General features: G+C 43.0%; 1 protein-coding gene across 1 annotated transcript in view; it reads right to left on the bottom strand.

Annotated features, from left to right (window-relative positions):
• Positions 1-25,560, bottom strand: part of OSTF1 (osteoclast stimulating factor 1) — a 56,479-nt gene that overhangs the window by 12,869 nt on the left and 18,050 nt on the right. The window contains exons 2-6 of the mRNA XM_042914166.1: positions 18,330-18,376; positions 9,252-9,302; positions 6,049-6,112; positions 3,130-3,183; positions 788-895 (exon numbers count right to left, since the gene is read on the bottom strand). Of these exons, the coding sequence (XP_042770100.1) occupies positions 788-895; positions 3,130-3,183; positions 6,049-6,112; positions 9,252-9,302; positions 18,330-18,376 (324 nt within the window). The remainder of the gene's footprint in view (positions 1-787; positions 896-3,129; positions 3,184-6,048; positions 6,113-9,251; positions 9,303-18,329; positions 18,377-25,560) is intronic.

The raw sequence follows: 25,560 nt of genomic DNA, 5'->3' as shown, positions 1-25,560 counted from the left end.
AGCCTAAAAAGTAGAATTATCTAAGGAAAAATTGTGTTCCAATAATTTGGCTTTTGCATTTTTCACATGGCAACTATTATAGAAATATCTCTACATTCACCATGACACTTTACAGTCATGTAACGAATCTGCGTTTGTTAGCTAAAATGAGATCGGCTTCTTTTGGGGAAGAGCCACGAACTGTCCTCTGACTATGCTGTTTAGTTTGTTGGGTGCTGTTTCTCATTGCTGTCGTATTTATTTTGTGTGTGTGTTGTAGGGAGAGGGGGAAAGAGAGTGGATGTGGCAGATTTGGGGTCAGGCTGAAACAGATTAGAAATTCCATTTGTTGTATTACTGATTGCAACTGAGAAGGCTGTCCACTCAACCACTAACGGACACAAATGCTGTCTTTCCCCTGAATCTAACAGCATGCATTAAACATTCATGTAAACCATGAAAACATGTCTTGGGAAAAGCTAAGCTACAGCAGTAGGCAGAGTAGTCACTTCTGCCCCTTTCTTCTGTCAGATTAGATAGTGGGGTTTGTGTTGACATTACTATGGTTTTCCTGTAACCTCTCCAAGCTCAAGAGAGGAAAGGAAGTTCCCACTCTTTCAAGTGAGAGAGGTCCATGCAGTGAGCATCCTACCTACTGTTTTCCAGACCTCCCGGAGCAAGGTTTTGGCCGATCTTCTATAGGATGTGAAAAGCATAATTTTTGTTTCATTTCTGTAAACCCCGCTCCCCCACCTGAAGCACATTTTCAGCGGCATGGACATCGACAGTAATGAACAGAACATAGTACCTTTGTGGCCCCCGTGGCAGGCCCAGTACAGGGCAGTGCTTCCAGCTTTGTCTAAGCCATTCACACCGACTCGGTTGTCCAAACACTCTCTTAACCAGCTCAAGTTGCCTGAAAAAGTTTTACATTTATAAAAGCACAAGAAAGAGGGTTTTGTTTTGCTTTGAAATCAATTTCATCCTCCATACATTTCCACCTAGAATGGATTTAATCAGCAAATCTGAAATTAAGACCTCCTCAGTAATGCATTCATTATGGTACATTTTCACTCCCAACTTAATGAAAAGCCTTAACAACAATCTGGGGTGGGGGGGATGTGAGGGGAGGTAGAGTAGGAATGGCTTAAGGGACACAAATTATTTGTCACAGTTCTGGGAAGTCCAGGATCAAGGCGCCAGCAGATTCAGTATCTGGTAAGAGCCTACTTCCTGGTTCACAGACGCTGTCTTTCCACCCCTTCAACAGAAAGAGCAGAGTGAGAGAGCTCTTCTGGGGTCTCTACCAGCTCCCTTCACGAGGGCAGAGCCCTCATAACCTAACCACCTGCCAAAGTCCCTACCTCCAAATACCACCACATTGGGGATGGGTTTCAACATGTGAATTTTCAGGGGACACAAACATTCAATTTATGGTATACACAGGTTGGTACACATACACTAAACAGTGTGTATGAAACTGATGAAATAACGAATAAACTTGATAGATTGTACAACAACAATTTTTAATGGTAGGTTAATGGGAGGAGTTGCCTACATGAGTCTACTTCTGGTAGTCTTACTCTGTAAAAGCTACCTACATGTAATTTTTTGCTTCGTGAAATCCTGGAACTTGGGGGAAAAAAACCAGTCAAACCTAAGAACAAGTAGATAATACTCATATTCATATGAAATGCATCTTAAAATCAGTTCTTATAAGAAAATAAGAAAACAAATGCTAAATAACCTACTCAAAGTTGCTGCTCTCATATGTTAAAATATAACTATTAATTTAAAATCCTCTGGCTAATGTCCTAAATATCTAACTTACAAGTAATTCCCTTTCTTTCTTTCTTTCTTTCTTTCTTTCTTTCTTTCTTTCTTTCTTTTTCCCTTCAAGTTTTTATTTAAATTCCAGTTATTTAGGGGCTCCTGGGTGGCTCAGTCAGTTAAGCATCCAACTCGATTTCGGCTCAGGTCATGATCTCACAGTTTATAAGCTGAAGCCCCACATCAGGCTCTGTGCTGACAGCTCAGAGCCTAGACCCTGCTTCAGATTCTGTGTCTCCCTCGCTCTCTGCCCCTCCCCCTTCATCTTCTCTCTCTCTCTCTCTCTCTCTCTCTCTCTCTCTCTCTCTGAACCTCCCCAGCTCATGTGCTCTCTCTCTCCTTCTCAAATATAAGCATTAAAAAAATTTAAAGAAGAAAACAACAAGATAGAGCCCCCCCAAACGAGGCCCACCCCTGTTGCTCTGTCCCTCCCCAACTGCATCCTTACCCCACACACTTGCCCTATACCAATACCCTCCTAAATGCTTTATCCCCAGGAAGCCTCCACCCCACTGCCCTCCAGTGACTCATGCTGGCCTCTACAGCCTGTTTAACTTAAACATAACTTCCACTGCTGTGCTTCTGACACCATCTTATAATGATCTGTTACACACATCTCTCTCCTGCCGGACTCGGAGCTCTGGGAGTCACAGACCATGCCTTTCAGCTTTCCACTGAGCGCAGGGTACGTAAAGTACTCAGAAGTGTTTGGTGGCTGACATCTTTAATTAAAAATTAGAAATTAAAATCGCAGGGGCACCGGGCTGGCTCAGTTGGTAGAGCACGTGACTCTTGATCTCGGGGTTGTGAGCTGGAGCCCCACACTGGGATGTAGAGATTACTTAAGGAAACTAAAAAAAAAAAAAAAATTAAAATCACGTCTCTCTCGAGGGTGATAGTGGAACAGAGACTGCCTCTGGGGGAGGCAGGGGTTAACTGGAACTTTCTGGGATGACAGAAATGTTCTAGCTCTTGATCCGGGTGTTGGTTACATGGGTGTGCACGTTTGTCAAACTGGGGCACCTTGGTGGCTCAGTCGGTTAGGTTAACCCTCCAACTTCGGCTCAGATCATCATCTCATAGGCTGTGAATTCAAGCCTCACATTGGGCTCTCTGCTTTCAGTGTAGAGCCTGTTTCAGATCCTCTGTCCCCCTCTCTCTGCCACTTGAGCTTGCATTCCCCACTTGAGCTTGCACTCTCTCTCTCTCTCTCAGAAATAAATCAACATTTAAAAAAAAGCCATCAAACCATATAATAAAGATCTGTGTGTTTTACTGTACACAGCACTGCGTATCCCAATGAAAAACAATCACACCTACCTCTTTTTGCAGCTTCGTGCAATGGATTGTCAATGGATTCTGCCTGCTCGGCCACTAGATTGAAAAGAGAAAGTGCAAACCCAACAGTGAGCACACTGCCCAAATGACTCACGGAAGCCACCTGGCAGTCCCCAGCCACGGCCCTCACCACACAGCATCCCTTCCAATGTGGATTGAAAAAGTAGCAGAAAAGCAAACCGATGTTTCCCCGCTTTAAAAGAAGCTGAGTTATCTGTGAAATGAAAGCAAAGCTAAGCAGTAAGGCAACACCACAGCAATTGAGAGGAAGTATAAACAAAAACAAACGCGGCAATTAACTGGAAGCAAAAACAAACAGATCCGTGGCCTGCATACCAGTCTACGCAAGTATGCAATAAACGCAGTCACAAACGTGCAAAAGAAAACATCTGATGTTCAATTTTACATTCTGTAAAAACACCCTACTTGAAGACGGCTGAAAATAATTGTTTCCCTCGTGTGTGAGCATGTCGGGGGCACGCGGGAGGGGGAAACAGTCTGCCTCCTTTATTTACAGAGGGCAATCGGCACACCTACCTGCCTCTGAGGAAGGTGTGTTCTCAGTTGTCCTAGAAGCAGGAGTATGATCACCTGAAGACTGTGGTTCAAAACAGACTTCAGACCCACCCCCTCCCGCCCTAAAGAGCTGTACCTGGACACTCCCTTGGCCACTGGGGATCCAAAGCAACAGAAGAACTACATGCTCAGTGTCTATGCCTGGCTGAAGTGGAGTGCATGGTGGAGGGAGACTGGGGATTTCAAAGGTTAGAAGAATATAGAACTGCTTCTTTTTTTTTTTTAACATTCATTTTTGAGAGACAGAGCATGAGTCGGGGATGCGCAGAGAGGGAGGGAGACACAGAATCCGAAGCAGGCTCCAGGCTCTGAGCTGTCAGCACACACCCCGACGCGGGGCTCGAACCCACAAACCACAAGATCATGACCTGAGCTGAAGTCAGACGCTTCACCGACTGAGCCACCCAGATGCCCCACAAGTCTTTTTTAACCCAGAACGGTATCGCCTTTAAATTTTTTTTTTTTAATGTTTATTTATTATGGAGAAACAGAGAGAGACAGAGCATGAGCATGGGAGGGGCAGAGAGAGGACGAGACACAGAATCCGAAGCAGGCTCCAGGCTCCAGGTTCCAAGCTGTCAGCACTGAGCCTGACACAGGGCTTGAACTCATGAACCTCAAGATCATGACCTGAGCCGAAGTCAGACGCTTAACTAACTGAGCCACTCAGGTATCCCCTTTAGACCAGGGCAAGTGGGGTCCCTGTGTTGGGGCCCAGACCTCAGCTCTCACTTCCCCTCCCCTTCCCTTCCTCCCCTCCTGGCTCCCCTGGCGTTGCAGTGCCTTCCTTGAAATTTTCAAAGTCTTCTGCCACTGCTTGGAACTGGTGCCTGATGCCAGCCCCACTGGTCTAGGGATTCATCGAATGCTGAAGTCAAAGGAATCTTGGCAAGTGATTTAAATCAAACCTCTCATTATACAGTTCCAGGGACAGCAGTTAAGTGCCTTCACCAAAGCCCCTTGTTATTAAGAAGTGGAAGAAAAAGGATTAAAATCCTGTTTGCCAATCCTGTGCTCTTTTTACTTTACTTTGCTGTTTTCTACATAAGTACTTTTGTCTGTTTGTCCCTCTCCCAACTAGAAGTGGCTTTGATGACGGGGCATGAGGCAGGCTAAGGGGCAAAGCACAAGCTAGCAACCCCCACCCCCACCCCAGCTGAGATCTGTGTGATGTTCCTTGGACACTCCCAGCTACCCAAGAACAAAGGAAAGGGGTTTAAGTGCTTGCCACGGTAACATGGGAAACTAAGGTAAATGAGAAATTGAAGCCCTTACTGACAAGTCCTTGAGACCGAGAGTGACCTCCCTCTAGGAGCTCAGCTGCCTTGATGATGACACTTTGCTAGGAGCAAAAGAGAACTTCAGCTTAACATTGTCCCAACCTCGAGGATCCTGTAAGTCTACTTCCTTTATCTCAACTGCCCGAGGATATATGCTGGCAATCATGCTCCAAGTTTATGGCCCCCAGTAGGCACCTGAAGGGACTCATGTCTGAGGTTTTATTAAACAGTGATAAATGGTGTTTCCCTAGCAACAGCTAGTCCCTCAAGGTCCTAGAAACGTTGCTTCCAGAATTCCTTAGAGACTTACTCTATCCCTGACCCCGTCCCAACCTGGTATGTAAGGAGTTACCTGTCACAACCCTAGCACAGCTCTTCCTGCCCATGGGACCTGTCCCCATGCTTTAATAAAATCACCATTTTTGCACCAAAGACGTCTTCAAGAATTCTTTCTTGGCCATCGGTTCCGGACCCCACAAACCCCCCATCACCCCAAAATGTCATTAGCTTCACGGCAGCGGCCATATCTCACTGCTCAAGCCTCTCCAACTGCCTTGATACCTGATAATGAACATAACTGCCCCACACGTGAATTAACAAGGCAGGGTCACTTCATCCCAAAAGAAAAGGCTAGGCTAAGAAACAAATCTGTGAGATGTGGTTTAACAGCAATAAATAAATAAATTAAATAAATAAGTAAATCTAAATAAATAAATAAATAAATGAATAAGCAAAAAGAAAGAAAGAAAAAAATATTCTAAGAGTTGAATAAGGGAGAGCCATAAGCATTTCTTTCTTTGGAAACCTTGGGTTCTATCAAGAGTGCTACAATGCATTTTCTTAAGCCAAAGAATCACGTTCAAGTACCTCCAGTGGGCATTACCATTTAATTGACAAGAGGTTCATGGAGTAGAAAACATCCTACGTTGGCAATGACTCCACCGATTTTGCAGCCACAGCAGCAAGCAGAAAGCCACAGGAGCCCTCTAGAGAACTGAACGTGCAAAGAGCATACCCAAAGCAAAACCACCATAGCCCTGCTTACCGTAGTTGCTTGGGATTAGTCCAGTCTTGCCTTTGGAGGTGCCTTTCCACCAATTGGTATCACTCTAGTGAAAGAAGAGTTACATTAAGTGGCACCAAATCCAGTTCACAACCACTTTTAAAACTGTTTGGCTCACAGAGTGCACCTGCTCTACAAAATGTCCATCAGTCCTCGTCACACTGACCAAGCTTCCTCAGCCCTACGTATGGACGTCCACTCCCCTTATCATTAAAGTACAAATATACACACGTAAGCCTGCAACAAACACAATACACTTCATCGCAGGGCCTCAACAATCGCACAAATCAGACAGTATATGGAAGAGAAGAACACAATTACATTTAGTTTAAACTATCCATAGAATTTTTTTGTCCAGAGTCTAGTTTCTCCAAGTTTCATGATATTTTTTTTTTTTCTAAAGATCACTTTATTTCACCTTTCTTTTTTGGGAAACTTTATTTTGGAAAAACTCACACCTATAAAAAGTAAAAAGAACAGTATAATATGCTTACATACACCCATCTCCCAACTGCATAGATTATTTCCTCGTGGCCAATATCATTCCATATATTTCCACCACAACTTCCCTCTCCTTCAGATTATTTTGAAGCAAACTGTAGACATTATATCATCTGTACATATTCCTCAAAGATAAGGATTTTTTTCCAAAGACATTATCACAGCTTAAAATTTATTTCAATAATTTCTTACTACCATCAAATATCTAGATCAAGGTCCAAATTTTCCAGTTTGGAATCCAGTTTTTCACAATTGGGAATCCAAATAAGGGCCATACAATACGACTGATTGATTTGCCTCTTTTCTTTTAGTCTCCTCCAAGTTTTAAAACAAATTTAAAAAAAAATTTTTTTAATGTTTATTTATTTTTGAAAGACAGAGAGCACGAGCAGAGGAGGAGCAGAGAAAGAGGGAGCAGGATCTGAAGCAGGCTCCAGGCTCTGAGCTGTCAGCACAGACCCAGATGTGGGGCTTGAACTCATGGACCAAGAGATCATGACCTGAGCCAGTCGAATGCTTAACCAACTGAGCCACCCAGGTGCCCCTCCCTCCATTTTTTTTTTTTTCACTTCTTCATAATACACTTGTTGAAGAAGTCAGAAACCAGTTTATTTGTTCTGCTGAGTTTCAAACAGTCTAGATTTTACCTATCGCATCCCTGTGTTATCAAAAATGTGTTCTTCTGTTCCCCATATTGCCTAGAAATCGGTCATTAGTTCTAAAGGCTTAATTAGATTTAGATTCAGTTTTTTGGGCAAGACTATTTCATAGGTAGTATTGATGTCTTCCACCAGGAGACAAATAATGTCTGGTGGTCTCTCTTTTTGTAATGTTAGTTAGCTCCTGGTATACATTAGCTGGATTCATTATTTCCTGGGCGTTGCAAAACCGTGACATTCTATCATGCCTTTTTCATTTAAACAGTTAGGATATCAGGGTGCCTGGGTGGCTCAGTCAGTTAAGTGCCTGACTTGGGCTCAGGTCACAATCTCATGGCTCCTGGGCTCGAGCCCCGCATCAGGCTCTGTGCTGACAGCTCAGAGCCTGGAGACTGTTTCAGATTCTGTGTCTCCCTCTCTCTCTGCCCTTCCCATGCTCATGCTCTCTCTCTCTGTCTCTCAAAAATGAATACATGTTAAAAAATAAAATAAGATTAAAAAAAAAATAAACAATTAGAATCTCTCTTTAAAGAAAAATTTTCCCTCATCAACTTTCAGGTTATGCAGAGACAAAGTTCACAGAGAAAAGGCAGATCAATGCTAATTATTTTCCTTAACTGAAGTTGTCAGAAGACAAAGTTGGTTCCCTAGCATCCCCCGGGGTGAAGAATTATGATGATGGGATTTCTGAAGTATCATTAGGAGCTTGTGAATTTAAACATCACAAATGCGTTTCAATTCTTGGGGACTGTTGCCCTGGTTGACTGCTCAAATTGTCCCACCTTTGACTAGTGAAACCCTCTTCAACTTAGTTCCTGTCTTTCTAGGAACTAGAAAGTTCTGTCTTTGGAGGCTTCCTGGCTTCCTAATAACAGAGTTCTGGGATTATCTTGTACCTCTGCTGCCCCCAACCTGGTAATAGCTATTTCGCAAAACAGCCTTGTTCCTTTTCCTTTGAATGCAAATAACACATTATTATTGGGTTGGTCTTTGTTTTTTTTTTTTCTAGGCCTTTTCAAAGGATAGAGCAGGACATATTTTTTATTTTATTTTAGATAAAATACAACATGTTTGCAATACAAATGCAGAGCTACAGGATTTTTACTTAACCTCGTTGATCTTTCATGTGTGTATCTTTTGTTGCAGGCTGAAAAATCCCAATTTTCAGTATCACAGACCTAACGACTCATTTGCTCTAAACCACAATGTACGTGCAGTGATCTCAGAATAGCAATGCCACCGCTTCTGCAACAAGATCATGACTGAAAACAGTTTACAACTGTTTTTTCTTGCCAGTCCTTTTTGCCCTTCCCGGGGATCTGACTGGGGATGTTCAGTCGAACTGCTGAGGTTTAAGGTGACTTGGGACAGCTTCTTTCTGCGTGGTTATGCCATTTACCTGCGTATCATTAACTTCATTTGATTCACTCTGCTTTTAAATTTCAGGGATTGCTTTTCACCATTTAATTTAATTTTGTAACTATGCAAAAGTGTACATCACTCCAAAGTCAGATCTCAAAAACAAGGAGATTTCTTAAAAGTCTATAGGTTCCATCTATGTTCCCTCTACCCTTTTTTTCCTTCCCTGCCATAGAAGAAACTATTTTTAAATTTTTACTTTATGATTTCTCCTTTGATTTGTTTGTTTTAAGTTGAAGAAAATAGTTATACATATAACCTCTCTTAGATAAATAAGGCATACTATCCATATCTTTTTACTTTGTCTTTTTCCACTTAAAGTACTCCATAATAGCATTTAGAGATAGTCCTCATTATTTTTTATAGCTGCATAATACTCTGTCTGTGGATATACCAAAGTTTTTTCAACCATTTTCCAAGTGGTGGACATAAAGGCTACTTCCAATTTTATGCTATTATTACAGATTGTACTAAAATGAACAAACTCAGGCGTATATATTTCTGTACAGACACCGCTTTAAATAATGTACAATATTACAGCTACACAAAATAGTCTTATGCATCTTTAGTTGATATGTGGTATTACAAAATATTAGCTAGACTTACCATGTCAGTAATGTAGATAATATCACCCTCCTCGAAGTACAATTCATCTGGCTGAAAGAAAAAAATAGAGTGTGACTTCGTGTGATTTTTCATGAATTAGAATCCAATGATTATGATAACAATTGTATGAATTTCCAATCTTAATGTGCCTTGTAGACAATGTGGCTTTTATATACTTAAGTCTGCACACAGACCACGTAGCAATCCTCTACTGACAAACTAAAACATGTAGAAAACTGAATTTTTCCTGGGAGGAACTTCCAAGAATTCCATATATAACATATAAGAATTCCTCCCTATGCACACATCTTTTATATTCTTCCACAATGAAAGCAAGGCATTTTTTTATCAAAATAGAATATTAATAAAACTTCATCCTTGTAAATGTTCTAAAAGGTGATATGTATTTTTTCATAAAAGGATACATGTCTAGAACTTAAAACCATGAAAACCAGCCAGAGGCTTGGCTCTCATCTAAATGATTAGGCTTCAATCCTTAAACACTTTCAGATCAACATCTGCTACCTGCTTATTTTGACAAAAACCATTACCCTATCTCTTCATGTTCAGAGAGAATGAACATTTTATATATAAGAATAGTTGATACATAATTCAACCATTAATAAGGTTGAAGAGGTGGAATAAAGGAAGCAGGAACTCAGCCAGTCCAGACCACAGGCAGCTCTCAGGGGTTAGTGGATTATACAGGCAATAAGTGCTCTGGCTTGTACCAGCCAAATGGCCTGCAAATCTCTGAATTAAAGCCAGCTGCTCTAATTAAGCACCTTTTTTCTATCAGTACATAGCACTTACCAGCATGACTTTATGACTCTACAGGACAGTGCCTATTAGGATCAATTTTCAGATACTGGGAAATACTTACATTGTCATGTTGAGTGAAAAATGTGGAGCACAAAATTTCATATAGGATAAGATCACAAGTAGGCATGAAATATGCATAAAAAATTTTTCCAAATCTTCTATCATGAGCATGTATTACTTTCATACTTTTGGCTGGAAAACTATTTTTGAAAAGGGTTTTGATATCTCCGATTATCACTACCGTTCCATACAAACAAAAGTTATGTTGGTGAAGCAAACTATTTCAGCCATTCATTTTTCCATGTCTTTATCTCCTGTCTCAGTAGCACTGGGGCAGTAAATGCGACTCACAGCTATTAATTTATTTAGTTTCAAAGCTGATCCATATTATCATTATAACTATTTCCTCCTGAATATAAATGAAGACTACAGCAGCTATATCATGCTTTAAGCAACTTAGACACTTAAATGCATTCAAATACAAAAAGTACCAAATGATAATCAATGACACTAAAAAAAATGGCTGAGTTCCTTTAAAAGGTGCTTCCTGAGAGCTACATTTACAACTGATTGACCGAGTCTAGGCTTACACACAGCATGAGCTCTGTAAAATTAGTAGAACCTATTAGACTTGATGACATAGAGTTTAGTATTATTTCAAACAGGCATTTAGGGCAAAAAAAGTAAAGCCTTCTAAGATCTTCTCTCATCTTTCTCTATAATGTTCTGATGATCTGTGAGCAATAAACTACCAATATGCGATGAATATAGCAAGTAATTAGGGCAACAAACTATTTCTTTTAGTTATTTCCCTGCCACCAACTGGATCACTCCCAGAGAGGCTGGAAAGGGGACGCACTCCTCACCAAGCACCCTAGCTACACATAGTGGCCATCCCCGTAATAGTAAGGTTGGCCTTTGCTGGCAATTTTGACACCACTGGAGTGTCCCTCCTTGAGATGACAGCAAGTGTTAGGAGGAGAGACTGAAGTTGAATGGAAGGCAGTAAGGAAAACAGAACATATGTGAAAACTTAGTATTTTTTCTGGAGGGACTCTGAGTTTCCTGAAATTTCAAAAGACTTCAATGGCTTGAAGAGCTAGCTCTCTGGTCTTAGAGCCATTCTGAGCCATTTTCACCCAGTAACTCTCCAAGATCTAACCTTGCCCACTTATGCCTAATAAGGGCGATTTCATCAAAGTTAAAGATCATCTCTACCTACGATGTTAGTCTCCTTCTAAAATCACAAAAGTCAAGTTTGCCTAAATTTCCATATTTGATAAATCCATTCACCCTTCAAAGAAAAAGGCATATTTTGAAAAAAGTGCTGAACAAAGAGCTTTAAAAAAAAGCACGCGCACAAAAATCCCTGTGATTGGTCCTTCTTAAAAAAAAAAAGAAAAAAAAAGGGAATAAAGCCCAGAACAATGGAAAGTAAGTGCTTAATGGGCTGAGGCTTTTCTTTTGGGAAGATGAAAATGTTTTGGAACTAAGGTGGTGGCTGTACAACGTTGTGAATGTACTAAATGCCACTGAATTGCCCACTTTAAAATAGCTAGTTTTGTTATGCGAATTTTTACCACAATTTTTAAAAAGGCAACTTAAAACAATAAAATAAAGATAAACTTAAGGGCAATAAAGCCAAGAGCAGTTAAAACTCTTAATGTCTTTGAAGTAATTCTTGTCCTTTGCCGTTTGGTGAGAACGCACCATTTGGAAAATGTCAGTAAGTGCAGTCATTTCGAGACTTCTCAGCGCTGCTTCGGTTTGTAAAATATTGGCTGCTGTTCAACAGTGGTGCCTGCCACAAGCCACCTAGTAGGTGAGGCTTGTTTTTCAACTGAGCAACAGACCGTCGATTTCAGTCGGGGGGGAAGAAAAAAAGGGCTCACCATTTTTGCCTCCTGAGAAAGGACAGTGGACGTTTATTCTCTTTTTAATCGATAGCTTCCAGACGGATAATGCTCCTTCCCATAAAATATCTTCTTCCAAAGAAACCAGGGGCAGTTTTTCCTAACCTAGCAAAGGAGGCGGTCTACCAAATTCTTCAGACTGTCGATGGCAGTAAACTTGATCTTAAAACTGGACTGTACCTACGATATTCACACTTTCCTAAAGGAAAGTGCTTGCAGGGCCCTTAACGTAAATGGTTTGATGAGGGTCTGCTTTTAAACTCCTGGCATCATATTCACGGAACAGAAATGGGAACACAGTGACACAATCAAGTAAGCACTTTCTTTCCAGTTTGTTCTTTGGTTTCCAACCACATTCCTCTTTTCCCCTCTCCTTGAAGAACCACAAGGTATCAGAACAAGGAAACAGTTGGCCCTGGAATGTTAGAGCAATGAGTACAAATTTGGTAATATACGTTCTCATTCCTCTTCCATATATTCTTGGTAACGTAGGATTCCTAAGGCATTAATCTTGTGGGTTTATGAAAATATGTGTTCTGTGGCCATTGTTAAAGAGACGATAATGTAGTTTTGAAGCTTTTCAGATTTGCCAACCTGAAACCCCAAGAATTAATAAAAAGATCTTTAAAAAACAAATTCTCCACGGATGTTCTCATTTAACACTGTGTAGCACTATCATGTGCCAGGCACTAGTCTGGACACTTAAAAACATCAACCAATTTAATCCCCAGCAGCAACGCCGGGAGGCGGGTGTTCCTCTCATCAGCACGCTGTAGATGAGAAACTTGTCCAAGGCCACAGAGCAGGTACGTGGCAGATGCCGGACTTGACCCATGACGGTCAGACTCCGGAGTCTGCTCTTCACCAGCAACTGTGCTTCCTCTCTCACACGAGAGTTCGTGCAGGGCCATTCCTGCTCATCACGGTGTCATGACCAGGTGAAAAGCTGGTGGCCACGTTCGCCCCTCCCCTCCCCCCCCATAACGCAGCACAAAACCAACATCAGCACCTGACACTGCAAAGCACGCTCCGCCTCCCTTACCCCTCACAGCAACCCACGAGGGCAGGGCTGGAACACAGGCATAATCTCCATTTCATAACCAGGCTCAGAGGGCTGCGGAAGAGCTGGCCACAAATCACACAGTTAAGGGAGTGGCAGGGTTGGCTCCGATTTCAGCTTCTGGAATCCCATTCTGGGGCGCCTGCATCTACACAGAGTGCCACGAAGCCCTAGCGAAGCCCAGAAAACATGACATGACGGCGCGGGGTCCTGCTGGTTTCCCTTGAGAAATCAGTACACAGCCAGCACCCAGAAAATGCTGTTCTCTATCAGCACATCTAGACACGTCTGTCCAGTCCAGCCAGGTCTCTGTGTGAGACTTTACTGGACTGAGGATTAGGCAAGAATTAAGAACCAAACAGGCATGGGTGGTGCCAGGACTACCCTGCCTCCAAGCCTGACAGAAGGGAAATGGGGTGGCAGGAAGAACCAGGAGTGACAAAATGCCCAGTGTTCTACCTGTTCTGTGGGTCACCGAGACCAGCGCTGTCTCTGTATGGCCCGAGGACAGAAGAGGAGTGACAAGCTGGCCCCAGGCCTCCCTGCGGTGCGGCGCTTGTCGGCAAGTGTCCCGCAGAGTCCAGCTCAACCCTTCCATCCTGCCTGGCCCCCCGTGACACTGAGGAGGCCAGGTCGGTTCAGGATGTAGCAGGGGACAGCTGTCCCGCCAGAGGAGATGGCTACTGAGTGATATGGGAGAGAGAGACGCAACTGAGCTTCCCTCTTCGTCCAACAGAAATTCTTATTCAGGAAAAGAAATGTGAAACTGAACTAGCTCTGGGATGAGATTCCAAATACTGAATAACCAGCAGAGCACGGGCACTTCGGCAGTCGGGACGGCGCTCGGGAGCTAGAGGCCACTTGCCTGGCCAGACACCTACCTCCCCTTTAACTTCTGGAGCGAGGGGAGGTGGAAAGGGACAGAGTGTGGGGGCAGCAGGCGTTGGGTAGGGTACTCATTACTGCCCACCCAGTACATCCTGGATGAATTAGCAGCACTGCCCCACAGCTGAGGGTCCTTGGGACCAGGGATATTAAAAAAAAAAAATAACACTTTAAATATGGACTATTCAAGAAACCTAATGAATTACATATCCATTTTCTTCTGTATATTCAATACTAAGATTTTTTTTTTAGTTTTGAGAGAGAGAGAGAGAGAGAGCGCACGAGAACAAGCAGTGGAGGGGCAGAGAGGGAGAGAATCCCAAGCAGCTTCCGCGGTGTCAGCACAGAGCCCGACACGGAGCTCGAACTCATGAACCGTAAGATCATGACCTGAGCTGAAGTCAAGAGTCGGATGCTTAACCAACTGAGCCACCAGGCGCCCCAATAATAACTAAGATTTTTGAAAAACAGTAGCGAGATTCCATCCTGGAGCAGAGTTGGATGTGAATTAAAATAATATGTCGACCAATCGAAACTATTTGATAAATGTCTATGAATACAGTGACCACTACTCCTCCTCAGAGTAACAGCAGCTTCACACAGTTAATCACACCTAATCTCACCTAAGTCTCACTAAAACCCTATGAGATTACTGTTATTTTCACTTCACAGAGGAGCACACTGAGGCACAGATGTTAGGGAATTTCTGACTTTCCCAGGCCACACAGATGCTAAAGAGGCGGCGTGGGTCCTAAAACTTACGGCCAGCTCTGAACAGCCTTGTCTTCTGCTGCCCTCCTAGACATGTGCTGGTGAGCAGGACTGAAATGCCAAGTGCATAAGTTCAGAGTGGGGAGAGGCACCCCACTCTTAGCTGGGTTAATCAGAGAGTCTTCATGGAAAAGGAAGGATGGTCGTGGTATTAGAGCCTAGAGACAGGCAATACCATGAGTCTAGAGATGGGTTCTACAGTGCATCACATCCAGACTGGAATGGTCCAAGAAAGGGAAGGAGCAGAGAGAGGACTGGGGGGCTGGAAAGGGGCTGGCCCACAGGGACTCTCTCCTACGTCAAATCGAGTTGAAGCAGGTGATGGGATCAAAGCCACATTTTAGCTCTGAAGAATGCAGATGGAATGGGGAGGCTGGAGTTCATGTGCCAGAAGCAAGACAAGGCACAAGAGAACCAAAGGAGCAGGAGGTCAGTGAGAAAGGACAAAGGTGACGACCAACAGGACACTGGGAGGGGAGAGGGTACGATCAGGAGTCCCATCCCAGTCTCAAACTGACTACACGCAGGTCCCTTCCTGGAGTGAGGGAGGCTGCCGCGAATCATTGATTCATTGACCAGTCCAGGAGGGCAGCTGATGAGCGACGCCCCCTCCCACGCCAACTCTTCTCAATCTCAGGGGTCTTGCAACCTAGGAAACAACTGATTAGGACAATGGGACTCTTCCGGTGTGCTGGGGACAAACACAAAGACAACAACCTCTGGGCCTCATACTTCCTCACCTTTTTCTGTCCCTCGCCCTCCCTCCAAAATTCGTATGTTCAAGTCCTAACCCTCAATACCTGACATGTGAGTGTATGTGGAGACAGAGTCTTTTTTTTTTTTTTTTAATGTTTATTTATTTGTTTTGAGAGAGACCACAAGCCGGGGAGAGACAGAGAAAGAGACAGGGAGACACAGAATCCAAAGCAGGCTCCAGGCTCTGAGCTGAAAGCACAGAGCCTGACGCGGGACTTGAACTCAGGAGCTGTAAGTCGGACGCTTAACCAACTAAGCCACCCAGGCGCCCTGAGACAGGTTCTTTAAACAGGTAATTAAATTAAAATTAGGTCATTAGAGTGAGCCGTAACCTATAATCTGACTGGTGTCCTTTTAAGAAGAACAGATGGGGGGGGGTGGGGGGAGAAGAGCAGACTGGAAAACAGACAAGCATGGGGGAAAGACCACGTGTGGACACAGGGAGAACATGACCATCTACAAGTCACGGAGAGACGCTTCAGAAGAAGCCGACTCTGTCAACACCTCAGTGTGACCTCTTGCCTCCAAAATTCTAAGAAAAATTTCTGTCGGTTCAGCTAAGTAGTCTGCAGCACTCAGTTACGGCAGCCCTGGCAAGCTAACGCCCTTCTCGTTCCTTCCCCACCCTCAGCGACACGGGAGAGATGCCACTGGGGCTTCCCAGTGAGAGGAATGAAAACCAGAGATCTACCTCTACCCGCCCCCCAACCCCTCTCTTGTTCCAGGAACTTCGTGTTGATCCAAGGTCGTCGGAACACGAGCACACTCCGTATCGGCTGAATTCCCTGCTGCCATTTACTGGTGCTCCCCACGTGCTAGGCTTGAAATACTCATCTCAATCCATGCTCACAGCAAAACTCTGCAGGATGGCTACTGTTATTCCCATTTTCAAACGAGGGAACAGATGGCCACAGGTTAAGGCAATTTGTCGTGAGTACACGACAGATTTGGAATCTGAAGGTGGGCCTCAGCCTGACGGCCGTGAACCAACGCTCACTGACACTTGTTCTGTGCTACCTTCTGAGGTGTCCGACTCGGGACGACAGGGTCCAGGACAAGCCCAGACAAAGCCGGCAGAGCCGCCAGCCTCTGGCAGGAAGGCTCACATCTGTAGTGAGTAAGGCCACAAAGTCAAGAGGGCAGGTGTCCTTGCTGGGTGTCTCTCTCCTCTGCCTCCTGTCTGGACACCCTGCTCCCCACTTTTGCTCTCCGGGATGGTTCCCCACACCTCAGGGAGAGTGATTCTTCTAAAACTTAGCTAATCAGTCCTGGAAACCCTCCCATCTTCCGGGGCCTGGAGGCCTCAGTCAGGTAAGTGTGCACCTCTTGGTTTCAGCTCAGGTCATGATCTCAAGGTTCATGAGTTCGATCCCCACATCAGGCTCCGTGCTGACAATTTGGAACCTACTCGGGATTCTCTCTCTCTCTCACTCTCTGTCCCTCCCCCACATGCTCTCTCAGTCTCTCTCAAAATAAATAAATAAACTTAAAAAAAATTGTTTTAATTAAAAAAAGGGGGGCGCCTGGGTGGCTCAGTCGGTTAAGCATCTGACTTCAGCTCAGGTCATGATCTTGTGGTTCATGAGTTTGAGCCCCGCGTCGGGCTCTATGCTGACAGCTCAGAGTCTGGAGTCTGCTTCAGATTCTATCTCCTTCTCTCTCTGCTCCTCCCCTGCTCGCACTCTGTCTCTCTCTCCCTCTAAAAAATAAATAAACATAAAACAAAACAAAACTCCATCTTACCCAGCGCAAAATCCAAATGAGCCCTATGAGGCCCTACATGATCTGCCTGCCCTCTCTCTCCGCCCAGCCTCTGTGAACCCATCTCCTAACTCCCTCTTCTTTATACATGACTTTGTAAGCTGCTGCCGTCCCTGCTGTTTCTAGAACCTGCCAAAGACACTCCTTGCTGTTCCCTTGGCTCTCTCACTTTCCTCAGGTCTCTACTCAATCGTCACCTTCACAGAAAGGCCATCCCTGAACACCCTGCTGAAAATAACACTCTTTTTTCTCCATTAACCTTTTGGCCCTATACGCTCCTTATTTTTCTTCAGAGCACTTACCAGGCCCTCACAGTCATGTTCATTTGTTATCTGTCTCCCCACACTGGGGATGGCAGCTCCATGAGACCACCCTTTCTGTGGGATGGGGCACTATCTCCCAGGCCTGGGCCAGGGTCCGACACATAGTAAGTGCTCACTAAATCACGGATGGATGGGTGGGTTGATGGACGGACACCAGAAACTATAACAATGGAGAGTGTACACAGCAGAAACACAGAAAATTGCTCTAGACAGAACAAACTGAGGGTTGCTGGAGGGGATGGGGGGGATGGGCTAAATGGGCGATGGGCATTAAGGAGGGCACTTGTGGGTGTTGTACGTAAGTCATGAATCACACAATTCTCCTCCTGAAACCAATACCACACTGTATGTTAACTAACTTGGATTTAAGTAAAATCTTGGAAAGAAAAACAAAATTGCTCCTGATGGTTGGTAAAAGGTGCCATTATGAAGTGGCCTGAGGTAGAGGGTCAACAGAAAGAACAAAGAAGGCCAGGGTGAGAGTCACAGGAAGGCTGACTGAGATAAGGTCATGTACTTTATATGCAGGCCACTTTGTGATTTTTAAAGCAGGTGGCGTCACCATGCAGGAATAAGCCACACAGGACGGACGACACAAAGTCAAGGTGGGGAAGACATTCAGATCAATTCAGGGACTCAGCTTTCACACCTCTGGACCACAGGGAAGTCAATGAACATCCACTCCTATGAATCTTTTACAGCTATCAAAGAAAAGGCCAGAGAAGTATCTAAATGAAATCACCTTAGGTTTTTATGCCAGTTTTAAAGTTAAAAACTCAATACTTACAGTTCTGGGTTCAAATGTATAAAGAGCTCTGAACACTTTAACTTGCCCTAAAAGAGAGGGAACAGATAAACACATGATCAATTCTTTCATTTTAAGTTTACTCTAATTTTTTTTTAATGTTTATTTATTTTTGAGAGAGACAGAGCATGAATGGGGGAGGGTCAGAGAGGGAGACACAGAATCCGAAGCAGGCTCCGGGCTCTGAGCTGTCAGCACAGAACCCAACACGGGGCTCGAACCCACAAACCACGAGATCATGACCTGAGCCAAAGTCAGACGCTCAACCGACTGAGCCACCCAGGCACCCCTTTAAGTTTACTCTAAATAGCATTATCCATTATATTCTTCAGAATACCCTAATTAAAAGCCCATGTGAGAAATTTGTTTTGAAATTAAGTGCTTTTTTTCAGCATAGAAGGTATTTTGTAAATATTTGTTAAATAAAGGCATGAATAAACACACACCTTTGGGGATGATTTCGCCTCTCCTTCTCAAAAAACAGGAACTACACAATTATTTGGACTTCACTTCTGTCCTATATAGAGCCCTTCCAGCCCTAGGATCTAAGTTTAAGGTAAGCATTTAACATAAAGAGATATTTAATGTGACAATCAATGGTGGTTTAGTATTATTAAGTCAATTATTTAGAACTTTATATTTTCCAAAAGAAAAGAAAAAAAACATGGAGAAAAATAGTATCGGTTGGATAAAAATAAGATTCCGTTAAGTCCCAAAACAGAGTGCAATAACTCAGCAAAGAGGAGATCATATTCATGAAAGCTGTCCTCCACTCTCCCAAACAAGATCTCTATTAATATGCCCCTTCCCTGTGTTTCCATAACACCTTATGTTAGAATAAGTGATTTGCTGGCCTGTGTCATTTGGGAGCAGGAAGTTGGACCTGTTCAATTTCCCAGCACCACCTAGCATACAGTATGAACTTCATAAATAATTACTAAATGAATATGTAAGAGAACAAATTCAAACAGTAGGAAGAAGTCTACAGATAGAAAAAAAAAAAAGAGGTCTTTTATGAAATAAATAGATTTAGAAGGAATATCAAAATAGAAGGACTACCTATTTAAAATGTGATAACAACTCCATATCAGCACTACAGAACATTTATTTATTCATATTTTTAAAAATTTTCAATTATTTATTTATTTTTAAAGAGAGAGAGAGAGAGAGAGAGAGAGAGAGAGAGAGAGAGAGAAAGAGAGGGCAAGCAGGGGAGGGGCAGAGACGGAGACACAGAATCTGAAGCAGGCTCTAGGCTCTGAGCTGTCAGCACAGAGCCCAATGCGGGGCTGGAACTCACGAACCGCGAGATCATAAAATGAGCCCAAGTCAGGTGCTTAACCGACTGAGCCACCCAGGTGCCCCGCTACTACAAGAACCTTTAAACATGGCTGCTGCCTACAAGAGCATCATTCAAAAAAGTGGTCTCCAAGATGCAACACAAGAGGACTATTCTGGAAGTTATTTACATTTTTGTCTTATTCTTTTTCATTCCTATTTTAATTTGTTCCACATATTATGTTTTATAATATAACAACTTAATAGGATACATATGCAACTTGCAATACACATATATTTATTGGGAATAAGTACTGAAAACCTTTTGCTGAATAGAATGTTAAGCATTATGAGGACGGGTGTTTATGTTTTATGAGCAAGATATCCAAGTGCCTAGCACAGTGCCTGCCTGGCGCATAGGAGGCACTCAGTAATTATTTGTTGAATGGATGAATAAAAGAATGGAAACATGCACTGAAAAAAAATCAGAAAGTCAGCCAACAGCACTGTCCAACAGAACTTCACGCAACAATGGGTAAGTTCTACTTCTGTGCTAGTCACATATGGCGACAGAGCACTTGAAATGTGGCTAACGTGACTGGGAACTGATATTTAAACATTATGTAATTTTAATTAAGTTAAATTGCCACATATGGCATGGGGAACAATAGAGGTTTAGAATATCAAAAAAAAATGGGAAATGACCGTAATGTCCATTAAGAAGGGATCACGTAAATCGACTCTGATTCATCCTAAGAATGCTGCAGACAGATCTGCAGACACGGACACAGCAAAGACCCTGCAAAATATTCAGTGACAAAAAGCAGGTTACAGAACAGTATACTGAATACTATTCATGTTGACAATATACACACGCACACGTACACCCCTTGAATGGTAGCACCAGCTATGGGGAACCTTCACCTTCTCCTTTATGTATACGGTTTACATTCATGACACTTAGCATGTATGACTTTTATAATCAACAAGAACAGTAAAGACACTTTCACGGCAGGCGGTGGGAGCCTGGGGAGGTGGGGCTGGCTATCATCCTTTGTCTTAAATGCCCTAATACAGAAGATCCCCTGCTCACATCCCCTGTCACTCAGCATGTTTGCAAGGAAACACTATTTTTTGCGGTCTGAATTCTAATGCCCCTCCTTCCCTGCTCATCTAAGGGGAGGCTGATAGGCAGAAGCAAATACGAAACGTGTTTTCTTCTGGAGTTTTTCACACACCCCCGCAGCCCTGAGAAAGGAAACACGGAACGGAAGGAAGAGCTGCCAGGAGAAATACCTGTGGACCCTACTGGCTCTCTGAGAGGGGAGAGCGGTTATCTTGATGACTTCAAACTTTCCAAAGAGAAGTTATACAAGGAAGCAGTCCACTGGTGACCAAAATCAATGACAGAACGTTCTCATCCTTGGAGGGAATGGCATCAACGAGATGAGCTATGGCTAACTGTGGAAACCAGATCCAATGTGAACTTAATGAGCTTACGTAAAATTCAACACCAACTAAAGAACCTGAAAAAAAATAAATTCTTGGAGTGTGCCTAAGCCACTGAGTTTTGTTATCTTTTGTGATTGTCTTACTTAAAATGTTCCCAACTAAAAGGAAGTGGGAGATTTATTTGCATTTTGATTTATATTAAACATTGAACATCAAGCCAGTCTTTTACGTGGTTATACAAGGGAACATTCTCTCTGTGTGAAGCTGTACAAAACACTTTCACCTACATGATCCTGTTTATTGATTAATGTTGGGATGTTAGCCTCGTGGGGCTCCCTTTTAATCCATATATTATAAAAGTTCTGGGCCTTAATTTATTCAATTCTCAAACCTGAGTCAAACAGAAAAGAAACAATGCAAAAAAGCAAAAAAAACAAAAAAAACAAAAAAAACAAAAAAAACAAAAATACCAGCCAGAGGATATGAAAGAATTGCATACAGATTAAAAAAAAACAAAAATGACTTTCATGGTTACAGTCTACCAACCCTGGTTAGTCTCTCAAGAGAATAATAATTAATGATATTTAATTCACTGAGCATTTTTACATATTTAATTCAACTGTTCTATAGGTGTACAGGTTCACACAGAATATAAAGGACTCAGGGTATTCTGTGTTTCTATAGCACTGCCCTCACTGACACCTAAAAAAATAGTAATAAACATCTTAATAAATTATCAAAATAGGCACTGATCAATTCCAATTTTATTTATTCATTTTAATTTAAGTTTTTATTTATTTTTGAGAGAGAGACCAAAGATGAGTGAGGGAGGCAGAGGAGAGAGGGAGACACAGAATCCAAAGTAGGCTCCAAGCTCTAAGCTGTCAGCACAGCGCCTGACATGGGGCTCAAACTCGTGAACTACAAGATCATGACCTGAGCCAAAGTCAGACACTTAACTGACTGAGCTAACCAGGCATCCGAATTCCAAATATATTTAAAGAAGGCAGATTCACAAACATAAAATCGTGGTGTTCTTGGATTGGCAAAATCAGATGTCTTCTCCGGGCAGCACCCCCAACCTCGATCGGAAGGCTGGTTACACAAAACAAAGAGAGAAAGTGGAACCAGGAAGACTGTATGAATTACCTGGAATTCACCCTGAATTAAGACTGGAAAGAGGCCCGATCTTTTGTAAGATCCTTTCAGTGGATCTCACGTGAACTAGCATGTGAATGGTATTTAGGATTTCAGTAGGGCTGGCCTCCCGATGCAAGCAAGATAAGCAGATTCCCATGTTTGCAGGCAGCAGCTGGGCCCTGCTGGCTTTTCACTTTGCCGGCCCCTCACCTTGCCAGGCACACCCTTCCTTTTTCTCTGCAACCCCACCCTGCCCCTACAGAGACGGGCTCAGTCCACCAGTCATCAGCTGGAACCCTGTTTGCCTCTGGAGTGAAGGCTGAAACCCAGACTACAGCGAACGAATCCTTGTCCACAGCAGCGGAGGCAGATAGAGGGAAAAGGGATCTGGGAGGGGTCACGTACAGGCGACGGGTAAGAGACTTTTCTGTGTCTGAAGTCTGCCAACAGAATGCGGATGGGTACACCTCTGTGGCCCTGAAAGGGCACTTCGACGGACGTGGGGTGCACAAACTCAAACACACAGTTTCTATTCTAGTTTCTTCTCTGTTGGTGAAGGAGTGGAAGAGAAGCTTCTAGAGTGAGCCACAAAGACAGCATTAAAAAAAGGATCACTCACAGCAAAAGGACTGACTATTCAACATATCAGAACTTGGTTATCTGAAACAGAGGATCCATTTCATTTACATTCTGCTTAAAACCATCGCAAGGCCAGGGGCGCCGGGTGGCTCAGTCAGTTAGACATCCGACTCTTGATTTCTGCTCGGATCATGACCCCACAGTTCATGGGATGGAGCCCTGTGTTGGGCTCTGCATCGACAGTGTGGAGCCTGCTTGGGATCCTCTTTCTCTCTGCCCTCCTCTGCTCACTCACACTCTCTCTCTCTCTCTCTCTCTCTCTCAAAAATTAAAATAAACTGAAAAAAAAATGTTGGAAGGCCTAAGACCTTTTAGATGGACTTCATTTAAAATGGTTATGATAGGAGCACCTGGGTGGCTCAGTCGGTTAAAGCGTCTGACTTTGGCTCGGGTCATAATCCCACGGTTCACAAGTTTGAGCCCCGCGTCGGGCTCTGTGCTGACAGCTCAGAGCCTGGAGCCTGCTTCACATTCTGTGTCTCCCTTTCTCTGCCTCTCCCCCCACTTGCGCTCTGTCTCTCTCAAAAATAAACATTTAAAAAATGTTTTTAAATAATAATAAAAAAAATTAAATGGCTATGATAACGATTACATACCCACTGTGGTAGTTAAAGCTAAAAAACACTGGCAGTGCTAAGTGTTAAGAAGGATACAGAACAACTGGAATTCTCAGACAGTGTCAGTGGGCGTGGAAACAGGTACAACTGCTGGAGAAAGTTATTTGGCAGTAGCATTCATTCAGTTTTTGTAAGTCTTAACATACCTTTGAGATCTTACATGACATTTCTGGGAAAGGAAATTGGAAAACCCCTCCTCTCACCTTTCGTGGGGCTAAGATGCTGTCTACAAAAACGACCCCTCCCAGACGGTGTTACTATCCCAGAGTACAGTGAGTCTCAACATTTTTTTTAACTGCACACCATGAAACTAATTTCGTGGCTTTTAAAAATATGAAATAAAACAGAAGTGACCAGAGTACAGTGTACCTGGCACAAATAATTATGGTTTTGTGTGTTTATTCCGTCGGGACTGGACAGATGGATGGAGAAAGTGATGTTTCGTTCAGAAATTTACCAAACACACCTTTTGGCATAATGCCAAGTGGCCAAATGTTAAAACCAAATACTTGCCAAAGCCAAATGCTGCTTTACGGAAGGGACTATTGGAAAGCAAGTATAAATCTGAAGTTCTATTCAAAAAAATGTACTATGTTTACAATTTTATTGTCAAAAATTCTGGTAGATCCATTTTGAACATTTGATATAAAAGGGCAGGAACCGTAATTCCTCAGCACGATCCACAGCAGACTAATGAGAATTTGCAGAAGTAATTTCTGCAAAATTAAATGGATGCTCTGAAAATCAGGTCTGTGGAAAAAAGCAAGACATTTCGGTGCCAAGACAGCCGCTGCCTGCGGTGATTCTGCCAGCAAGTTAGGAAGCTTTCCTTCCTCCCTAATGGAAAGCGAGCGAGGTCAAGACTTAGGTGAAGACCCCTCACCTCCTGGACTTGAAGACTTGCTTAATGCCTGATGGTGCAATTTCACTGAAGCCTATCCCCCAGAGGAGACAGCAGTTTCCCCAAGATTATTAGCAACCGTCCTCTCTCAACACTACTTCTCAATCTATACCTATCATTTTTTTAATATTTGTATCACTGGTTTTGGGCACATAAAATTCACAGCCTGACAATCACCCTTAATTTTTGCAATATTTTGTTCTCCAATAAAAAAATATAGATGTTTATACTTTCAGTTGACTGAGTTTCCATACACAAAGCATAAGAGGGGACACTGCAAGAGTTACATACAGAGCGTTTACCTATTTTTCAAAGCAAATGTTATGATAATAAATCCCAAAGGTCTGCCTTGTTTGCGTCACTGGTGCCCCCACCCTGGTTGGACAGGAGGGCTACCTATGCAATGTACAATCCTTGTTCATGTACAAGTTGCAAGTGTGCCAGAAACAACACCAAAGTCAGGCACCCCGCCTTTTGGCCAGTCGGCCAAGGCTGAATGGCAGTTTTAGGAAAAAATTTAAGGTGAATTCCTGTGTATCCCTATGGTCTAGTGTGTATGTGTGTGTACTTTTGTACGTATCAGATCATTGGATAAAATATGTATCCTACTGAAGATCAAAGTCAAAAAAAAGTTTAAAAGTGACCACACTATCTGATCAAATGAGGGATCTGTACAGGACTCTCTAAAGAATGAATAATATTTCCTCTATTTTCAAAATTCAGCTCGCATGTAAAAACTAATATTCTCCAATATGCCCCAGAGAGTTAGAACCGACACTGGAGCTTTTGAAAAGAAAGAGAAGGAAGAGAATTATTTGAATAGGGGAACATCATGGAAAAATAAGAATTTACCATATACACAGAGTTCTCACATTTGTCTAAGAGAATGCAGGGAATATCACTTCTTAACTTATACTCTGTGGGTATGAAAAAACTGTCACCGCCTTCGAATACTCTCAGGGCAAATAAAAGTATTAATAGTATTTCTACTACACATATTTAAATTATTCCATTAAACATGCAGGATGAAACAGGATGTTTTCTGCTCAAAAACAAAACAGAGGGAGTGTACATGATAGTATCCAAGAGTCAAGGCCATCATTTCGCCTGCAGGGTAAGAGGAAACAGCTGTGCTCTGTTGGGTCAACACAGGCTCCCCTGGGCTTTGTGGATTCCAACGCCCATA

This window comes from Panthera leo, chromosome D4 (genome assembly GCF_018350215.1).
Source record: "Panthera leo isolate Ple1 chromosome D4, P.leo_Ple1_pat1.1, whole genome shotgun sequence".
NCBI lineage: Eukaryota > Metazoa > Chordata > Mammalia > Carnivora > Felidae > Panthera > Panthera leo.
The sequence above is the reverse complement of the archived record's forward strand: the minus strand, read 5'-3'. Positions and strand labels throughout refer to the sequence as shown.